The 10,657-nt window shown below is 32.8% G+C and overlaps 1 protein-coding gene across 1 annotated transcript in view; it reads right to left on the minus strand.

Annotated features, from left to right (window-relative positions):
• The window catches only part of LOC148597492 (uncharacterized), a 66,583-nt gene extending 56,389 nt beyond the window's left edge, over window positions 1-10,194 (minus strand). Inside the window, exons 1-4 of the mRNA XM_088563037.1 lie at window positions 10,041-10,194; window positions 8,114-8,224; window positions 5,513-6,082; window positions 3,557-4,132 (exon numbers count right to left, since the gene is read on the minus strand). Of these exons, the coding sequence (XP_088419163.1) occupies window positions 3,557-4,132; window positions 5,513-6,082; window positions 8,114-8,224; window positions 10,041-10,194 (1,411 nt within the window). The remainder of the gene's footprint in view (window positions 1-3,556; window positions 4,133-5,512; window positions 6,083-8,113; window positions 8,225-10,040) is intronic.
• Window positions 10,195-10,657: the final 463 nt, after the last annotated feature.

The raw sequence follows: 10,657 nt of genomic DNA on the forward strand, positions 1-10,657 counted from the left end.
TTAGCTTCTAATGTTCACTTTAACAAATTAAATACAAAAATACATGTATACAAGCAAAGCTCGCTTTTTTATGTTCAGCAATTAGTAAAGAAAAGCTTTTTGGGATACCAATGTTTTTTGGTGGGTTGATGTACTAATAGGAATTATTTCTTTGGTTTGTGGACCAATTTTAATTTTGATAACAGTTCCATAAAAAAAGAAGAGAGAAAAGAAACTTGATCCAATTACATCATAAAGTGAAACTCATTCAGACTCGGACACAGTAAAATTTCCTAAGAATTTATTTTCCTCCTGATCAGATATCAAATGTTCCTTCCTTTCAATAAAATGTTTTGCATGGCACAGCTAGATTTGCCCAAATAAGTCAAATCTTGAACGGGTTTGGGAAGAAATAGACACCACACTTTAATCCAATACAGCTCAGTGTTTTGATTGTATATTTGATCATCAAGTATATCAACCAGAATAGAAGTGGTCAAAGAACTTAAATACTAACACTAACTCACCAAGTATATCAACCAGAATAGAAATGGTCAAAGAACTTAAATTCTAACACTAACTCACCAAGTATATCTACCAGAATAGAAGTGGTCAAAGAACTTAAATACTAACACTAACTCACCAAGTATATCTACCAGAATAGAAGTGGCCAAAGAACTTAAATACTAACACTAACTCACCAAGTATATCTACCAGAATAGAAGTGGCCAAAGAACTTAAATACTACTCACCAGGTATATCTACCAGAATAGAAGTGGTCAAAGAACTTAAATACTACTCACCAGGTATATCTACCAGAATAGAAGTGGTCAAAGAACTTAAATACTAACACTAACACCAAGTATATCTACCAGAATAGAAATGGTCAAAGAACTTAAATACTAACACTAACTCACCAAGTATATCTACCAGAATAGAAGTGGTCAAAGAACTTAAATACTAACACTAACACCAAGTATATCTACCAAAATAGAAGTGGTCAAAGAACTTAAATACTAACACTAACTCACCAAGTATATCTACCAGAATAGAAATGGTCAAAGAACTTAAATACTAACAATAACTCACGAAGTATAAGATATCTACCAGAATAGAAATGGTCAAAGAACTTAAGTAGCACTCCAGCTAAGAATCATGCAAAAAGTGATACATGGGTGAAAAGCCTACATATTTTTATTTTTGATATTTTGTTTGAAATGCCATAGTAAACAGAAATTAACATGTGGTTTTTCATATAACCCGTGCTCTTAGGAGATAAAAATTGTATAGATTGCACTGTATATTTCAAAATTATGGGAGATAACTCTGTAAATGACGCTCAAATACAATAGAATCTACTGGATTTTCAATGTTGATTATCTCCTAAGAGCAGGCAGATTTGAATGAATAATTACACATTTCATAGTATAGACCCATAAAACAACTTAATTACAAAAATAAAAATATGTAGCCTTTTTTTAGGGTGTATCACATTTTTCAGATTTTGCATGATTCTTACAAAGACAGCTACTTAAATAATAGCAATAACATTTATAAAAGACAAACATGTTAAACAGATGGACAGACAATGTGATTTCTATATATCCAAAAACTTTGCTTCTGGGTGGTATGAATGAAAATTTAAATGAAGCCTAAATAAAAAGAAAAAAAAACAATTCACAATTTAATCACAATTTATGAGTTTTTGAGTAACAGCCTGAAAGTGAATGTTGTTCCATTTTAATAAGAATTAAGTTTTATAATTCAAATATTTATATTATCCCAAAAAATAAAGTTTAAGATGTAGCATTCATTAACAGAAGTAGAATAAGTTGGAAGCATTTCAACTTCTTGAGCAAATATGGGGAAATCCTTTTCGTATGAATAAAGTCTCATAATTTAAAAATGAAATTCAAAAGTTTTGTTTGAAGTAGGAGTAACAGTTAATTGATGACATGACATATTGCATTTTCAAAACCTTATGATACATGTAAATGTATATGAACAATCACATCACAAATGAGCCTATATAAATGCACTGAAATTTTACAAGGCAAAAATTTATAGTCAATTTTAGAATAAAACACCATTTAAAGTGTGTAGTTATATCCATGTAAAATTCAGGCACTGCTAAACTTGTAGATGTGCATATATGTACAGGATCCAAAAATCACTCCAAACAAACAATGTCACGTTGGTTTATATTCACATGGTATTCACATTTTAAGTCCTTTCTGCATACAAGAAAATCATACACTGATCTTCCATTTTTTTACCAAATCAAGAATGATGACTCTTGCAAAGTGACAATTTCATACACAAAGTGTATATTTTTTATCTCAGTAGCAAACAACAAACAAAGGCTGATCAGAAATAAAATGAATGTTGTGGATTTTTGAGATACATGAAGCACCTCTTTACTTATATTCATAAAGACTGCTACTGACAAAATGTGTACATGAAGGTCTATTTAACCTGTAGGACTTCTGAAGAGACCTTTACTAATAGGAGGTAATATTTTATACACAGGAGCTTTTGGCTACCGAACCCTGTTGCATACAGGAAAATTAATTGTTGTTAATATGGCAAAGAATTGAATCTTTGTCTGGTTCATAAATATAATCAATGTCATGTTTAACTTATATTTCAAACATATACCCATAATTAGAATTAAACAGCAGATCTGTTTATACTACTTGATAATAATCTGTATTTTCACTGCATTCTACGGAAGAATAATCAAGGGAACCAAGATTATAGAGGTAATCAAATTAAGAATGTAATCCAGGGACAAAGACCAAACATGGAAAACAGACATACACAATAAAGAACATAAACTAACTACATACATACAAAGTAACAAAAGCAAATGAGCAACTCAGACTCCGCTAAAAACTGGGAGCATGGACCAGGTGCACCGGTAGGGTAAGCATCCTCTGCTTTTCTAGAAACACCTGTGGAAATGATCCATAAAATCTTGAACTTTGTGAAGTTACTATGGAGATATTCACAATCTGAAGAGTGTCATTTATAGTCAAAATTTGTAGAAAATATGAAGAATCCGTATAAGCAAGTTCTGGAAAATCACATGATTCACCCAACGGTCCAGTTCTTTAATTGGTCTAAGCCCATTATTCAGTGAAACAAAAATCAGTGCATCTAATGGGATGACAAATGATACCCTACTAGCTACCATGTAGCAATTTTTTTTGAGGGGGCGGGGGTATAAGATATGCATAAATTATTAGATCAAACTGAAATTCACAATTTATCTGTTTTTAATGATACTCAATACCTACACATAGTCATGAAAAAGATCCTTTGATATGTTCTATCCTGAAAACATCAGGGGATGGACAGGAGGATTAATGGACACAAAACTTTTTGGAGGGTATATCATAATACCTATGGCTATGGCGGGGTATAAATACAGGATAAGGATAAAAACGAAAAAGCATCATTAAATCCCTAAAAGCATTTAATTTTCCTGAAACATGTGGACACATGGACAGGCAGCCAGATGCAATACCTCCTTCACAGAAAAATAATAATAAAGAAAACAAAAAGCAATACCCACCTTTTTCTCCGCTTGCTCCCTTCATCCCTTTCTCTCCGTTCTCTCCATTGGCTCCAGGGTTACCTTTGGAACCAGGTTTGCCAGGATTTCCTGCTTGTCCCTTCTCACCAGAGTCTCCTTTGTCTCCTTTCTCACCAGGATTTCCTTTGTCTCCCTTTTCACCACTGTCTCCTTTACCTCCTGTCTGTCCCTTTAGCCCTTTAGCACCAGTCATTCCCTTCGTACCATTGTCTCCTTGATGCCCCTTTTCTCCTTGCATTCCTTTTTCCCCTGAGTCTCCTTTAAATCCTTTCTCACCAGACTCTCCATTTTCTCCACTGTTTCCTTTTGCACCTTTATCTCCTTCATTTCCTTTCTCACCCTTTTCACCTTTTGATCCATTTTCTCCTGAGTCTCCCTTTTCTCCTGGTGTTCCTGGATTTCCTGGAGTACCCTTTCCTCCAGGTATTCCATCTTCTCCACTGTCTCCCTTTTGTCCCTTCATACCTGGAGAACCAATCATACCCTTCATACCCTTGTCTCCTTGATGCCCCTTTTCTCCTTCCATTCCCTTTTCTCCTGAGTGTCCCTTGGATCCTTAAGTTTTAAAAATAAAAATAATCGCTAAAAAAGTCATGTTTTGAACATTACAAAAACCAGTAATACATATACAAGTAAAGAAATTTGTGCCAAGAAATGTAAAGATTGTATGATGCAATGATGCACAATGAAAGATAATATTGTGTCCATAACCGATCATATTGTAGGTCAACCAATAAGTCCTTTAGATTTCTAAAAATCTATGACAATGAAGCCCAAACCTAAATACAGACAGCTGAGATGGTTTGCTTCCTGAATATGGTAATCTTACCTGAAAATAATACATTGTATTCCTTAATTTCAGTCAGTTTTGTAACTCGGTTGCACACTATACTTTCAAATAGCAGAAAACACATCTGTGATGTATTACTATTCTTTAAATCAGTAATGAAATCAATCACTTCAGTGTCACTTTCTCATTTTCAGAGCTTTATGATACATGTATATCAACAATCACATCACAATTGGGTCTATATAAATGCATTGAAATTTTACAAGGCTAAAATTTGTTGTCAATTTTAGAATAAAACATCATTTATACACTATTTTAATGCAATGCAATAAACTGCAACACGGTACATGATTCAAGCATAGTATGAATTAGAAATTTCTTATACTGTCTTATTTTTCATTGATTTACAAATTAATCTTTTTTTTTTCTGTGCATGGTCTTCAATGAAAGCTTTTTTTTTGTAAGGATCAGTTAAAAAGGGGAAAATCTGAATCCTACCAATCCAAATTCCACTGATATAACTTCACTGAAGCTTGATAGACTTTGGTGAAATTGAATATGATACAAACGTATCACTGACTTCATGAGTTATGTCCCTTACCCTAGGCCTACCTTTTTAACATAATTCAACTTCCTAGTATGTGTTTGATACACTTAAGTGAAAGTATTTGTAAGAATCAGGCAAACTGGGAACAATCAGAAACATGCATGTCAAAAATCCAACGATCGGATAATATAAGTTAACTCAAGGATGCTTTATCTATTTAATAAGGCCATTATTTGATTTTTGCATCACTGGATTTGCTCAGAAATATTTCAATAAAATAAAAAAAATGAGATTTTTGACAGAGTTATCTGCCCTTCGAATGTTCATTTGCAATGCATTTCAAAAAATTAACTCAATTTACAAATATGACATGAAATCTTCTATTTCCTTGATTTTGATGGTACAGATAGTTAAATTACACTTTCAAAATGGTGGGTTTTTCAAAGCCTGTTTCACCCTTTGCCTGATTCTTTTAAAGACTGACACTTAAATTTGTAATCAAAGGTAAATTCAAATTATAATCTTTCTTGATATGATAAAGATATTTATAACATTTTCAATTTTACTTTTTTGATATATTGTTTGTGATTGTAATTACCTGGCAAGCCCATAGTGCCTTTCTCCCCCTTCTCCCCTGGTCCACCAGGAGTACCTGCATCACCCTTGCTTCCATTCTCACCGGAATCTCCTTTTTCTCCTTTTTCACCATCTTTTCCATCTTCTCCTTTTTCTCCTTTTTCCCCAGAATCACCTGAATCTCCTTTCTGGCCTTGGTCTCCTGAGCTTCCACTATCCCCTTTCTCTCCAGAATTTCCTTTTTCTCCTTTATTTCCTGTGGCTCCCTTGGACCCTTTATTGCCATTGTCCCCTTTCTGTCCTTTACCTCCTTTGTTACCAGATATTCCTTTCTCCCCTTTGTTGCCCAGGTTACCTTTGTCGCCTTTCTGTCCATTGTTACCAGCATCTCCCTTGAAGCCCCTAGAACCAGTTTCACCCTTTTCTCCTTTGTTGCCTGTGTTACCTTTTGATCCTTTCTCGCCCGAGTTTCCTTGATCTCCTCTGACACCTTTTTCTCCTTGAGGGCCACCAGGATCACCTGGTTCACCTTTTTCTCCTTTGTCTCCTGCTGGACCTTTTTCACCTGGAGCTCCTGGTTCACCAGGTCCACCTGTTATAACATAGATTAAAATTTTAAAATCTCATAAAATAATGTTATCTAGGGCAACAAGACCAAATTAGCTTCCTTTCTCAAACCTTCCCAAGACCTTTTTAAACAGCATTCATGCCAACTAGTTTTTGCACCTCCCAATCTTTCAATTTGGGGGTACAAATGTTTTTTTTTTAGAGAACAAATGATCAATTTGTATTTTTTTTTTAATTATGCGGATGCTGTAAAATAACAGACTTGCAATTGTAATATGTTTTGTAGTTATTTGGTTTTGCACATGTTGGTTTTTGTTTAATATGATTCACATAATAATAATGAAAGTTGAATAAAAAACCATTTCCATGATCAGACACAGTGAGAGAAAGCATATGTTGAAATGGACTATGAGGAGCTTCCTTTAACAAAAACAAACTCTACCATAATCTACTGTGAAGGTATTACTGTTCGTGGGGTACCAATTTTCGTAGTTTTCCTGGGTAGGCTAAACCATGAAATTCTGACATACTATTTTAGTTTCATTTTTGACAGAAATTTAATCAAATATTAATCTGGAATTTTGACACATTTTGACAATGAACGAAAAAAAAACTCAAAAATTGATGATTAAAGTTAAAATAGAATATTATTACCATGCGTTTATGAACATTTTACGTGAATATACATACTGTTTAATACCTTCAAATCAATTCCTTTTTAGGACGCTTACCCTACCAGTGCACCTGGTCCATGCTCCCAGTTTTTAGTGGAGTCCGAGTTGCTCATTTACTTTTGTTACTTTGTATGTATGATTTTAGTTACTTTATGTTCTTTGTTGTGTATGTCTGTTTTCCATGTCTGGTCTTTGTCCCTGGATTACATTATTTTTATTACCGCTATAACCTTGGTTCCCTTGATTACTCTTTAAAAGTAGAAAATATCAACTTATTTTATAAATGATTCTCATTCAAAATATTGTTTGTAAATTTCAAAAACTATGTCGGTTAGTAAAAATCAGTCTGTGTAAGAATCTGTGCAAATTCTGTAATATGTGATGCACATTTTTTTCATTTCTTTTTTTTATTAAGTTGGTTTAAAGGTCTGTATTTTAATGTCATTTACAGAGTTATCTCCCTTAATTTTGAATTCTACTGTACATTCTTCATGTTCTTTAACATAATTTACATCTCTTATGAACAAGGGTTATATGAAAATCCACATGTTTTTTTTGCTGTTTACTTAAGCATTTTAAACAAGATATCAAAATTAAAAATATGTATGCTTTCCAACTGTGTATCACATTATTCAAGATTCTTAGCAGAAGCGTTACTTCAATCCATTCAACATGTTGACAAATAAAGAAAATAAAAATGTTCCCTTTTGCAAATTTTGGATATTTTACAGTTAAAAAAGTAAGGGCTGTACATCTCTGAAATATTATCTTGGTGATTGTATTTATCAAAAAGAAAGGGCTACACATTTCTGAATGATTATCTTGGTGATTGTATTTATCAAAAAGAAAGGGCTGCACATCTGTGAATCATTATCTTGGTGACTGTATTTATCAAAGAGAAAGGGCTGCACATCTCTGAATCATTATCTTGGTGATTGTATTTATCGAAGAGAAACGGCTGCACATCTCTGAATCATTATCTTGGTGATTGTATTTATCGAAGAGAAACGGCTGCACATCTCTGAAACACTATCTTGGTGACTGTTTTTATCAAAAAGAAACGGCTGCACATCTCTGAATCATTATCTTGGCGACTGTATTTATCAAAGAGAAACAGCTGCACATCTCTGAATCATTATCTTTGTGATTGTATTTATCAAAAAGAAAGGGTAATAGGTATTACATGTAAAAGTAAAGGGACTAAGGTCTAAAAAAACACATAAAACAAATAATAATAAAAGAAAGTTATTGGACTCCAACAATGCAGATGATAGACAACCACAACTATGTAGACAGGATGATATCATTATACGACCAAAAAAAATTGTCGTGGATGTATAAAAATATATCTGTAATTAACTACATGTAGATTTTGTCCATACCTCCTCCACCCTTGCCTTTCTTGTAATAGTAATACTTGTATCCATGCCCTTGTTTGGCGTACTTTACTTTAAACCCATGGAAGTCTGTAGAGTGGTAATCACTGTCACATACTACAAAACAAATATGTCATAAGTTCAACTTAAATTTACAATATATATTGCATAACAAAGGATTGAATCCAGGATTTCAGGTAGTAAGGGTGTAAACAAAATTCATTTGAAATGGGAGATAATCAGATCATTTTTTCAGGGGAGGGGTAGATATGGTTAGTGAGAAATTAAATTTTCATGTAACAAAATATTATTCAATTCATTAAGGGATACCATGTCCATGGCAAGTGTAGTCCCTTTTATTCTAGCATACAAAAATTACCAGTACATGATTTGAGGGTGGGTTATGCCCAAGATTTGCAAGACATATCCAATACTTCAAAAAATTTCCAGCTATAAAAAAAAATTATTTACTGCCATATTTCATCCTATTTCATATAAAAACAATCATGAATATCATTTTAAAATACTAATATTTATGTACTATTTTCTAAGATTGACTTAACAGTTAAATTATATATCTAGGGATATTTCCAGGGTTTGACCACATCCTGAATGTGCATTACTTTAATAAAAAAATTTATCAAAACTCCTAAATCTGAGCATGAGGATACATTGGTATGGAGAGAATTATATAGTATTTAAAGTTTTGATGGCATTGATCTTGATTTGCTGATAGTAAATGTTCATGGTTCATCCTGTATATTGTATATTGGCTCCATTGATGTAAAATAAACTTGCAATTACATGTAATCATCATATCTACAAATCTCAATAAGCTAAAAGAATTCTTTCATTAAACCAATACTTAGTTTAATCTTGTCATAAGTGCACCCATGCCCCCCTCCCCCCTCCCCCAGATAAAAACAACCATAGAACTTGTAGATGAAAATTTTGGTTAGTTGGTTAGATAGGAATAGATCACTTTGAGACCTGTCTTGACCCTCATCCTTATATGATTTGTTTGTATATATGTGTCACTGAATTATGAGTTGAGTATTAAGGGCTTCAGTAAAGCATATATATAGATAAATAATATTTATGCACTCTTGTACTCTTGTAAATTTTATTGAGTGCTATATAATATAGCACTCAATAAAATTTACAAGAGTACAAGAGTGTATTCTTCCAACTTAGTTAAAGGAATACTCCACAATTGTGGCTAATTGACCCTGATGGCTTGTTAATTTACCAACAGGAGCAGTTCAAGAAATTTCATAAAGGGGAGTTCCTGAGGCAACCATTTCTTCATCCCCCCACAAAGTTCTCACAAAATTAACATAATCTAAAATTAACAAATACCAGGGAAGGATTGAGACAATTTGTAGATGGGGTTGTCAGCTGAGGTTCCTCAGAAAAAGGTGGTGCTTGGATATTATTTGCCAGTTTTTGTCAACTTTAAAGATGAAAATGACAAATTTTCTAATACAAAGGAGAGGTGCCACCCTCTGTACTAGCCCTTCTCTGGATCAGCCACAGAATACGCTACTAAGATAAATGTCATTGATATATGTATAGCTCCTGTGACTCCTTTAATTTATTGAGCTACAAATAAGAAGCTCCAGTTTTTTTTGTTTTGTTTTTTTTGTTTTTTGTTGTTGTTGCAATTTATAGATGTAAGGACAGTTTTAAACATTTATTACAGAATTTTTAAAATTGTAAAAAAATAATATATTTGAAAAATATCATTTGAAATTGTAATTTCAAAATTCTAAAGAACCAAAAGTTAATTGATTTTACTATTTTATACTCGGAACTTTTTGTTTGATCTTAAATTTAACACAGAGAAAGTCCCTGACAAGTGTGTTCTACTGACATATTTCATACTTGATTTCACTTCTGTAAAGTTTTAAAAACAAGTTTAATTATATCTAACGTTCAAAATGATCTCTGTCAGAGACTCTGACACAAATTGCATTTGTTTTCGATCTCAGCACCACACATATAAAAGAGAGATTTATGCACCGGGGAACGAAACATATATATATATATATATATATATTTGTAACTACGCCAATGCAATATATCATTACGTTCGATCAACAAATTCAAGCAAAAGAATGCAAAAAAGAATGGCATAATTTTTGGAGTAGATCTTTTTGTGATGCATTTTGGGATTCCTTTCAATTCTAAGTAATATGTATTCTACGATTCTTTTGTATGTCGCCTTAATTTATGAACAGCAAGGATTTATATATATATTTTAGGTTACAGACCACCAATTCAACCAATGAGCATTTGGAACGTACGCAAAAATAGTCCTACACAGAAATTACCCCTGTTCCTCATAGTGCTGTGAAAAAAGTTCTCATCTTATTTAAAAAAATTAAACAGTTTCTGAAAGGAAAAACATTTCTGTACAATTTATAGGTGCATTTTGCTTCTTGTGATGTGAAGCCTAATCTCCATAATGATTTCTATATATACCCCTATCTTGTGAAAACACTGGGATTTCCCATGCTATTTATAGACCCTTCACTTCCGGTGACCAGT

The sequence above is a fragment of the Perna viridis genome, chromosome 15 (genome assembly GCF_037379345.1).
Source record: "Perna viridis isolate PV_CMFRI_1.1 ecotype Kerala chromosome 15, ASM3737934v1, whole genome shotgun sequence".
Lineage (NCBI taxonomy): Eukaryota > Metazoa > Mollusca > Bivalvia > Mytilida > Mytilidae > Perna > Perna viridis.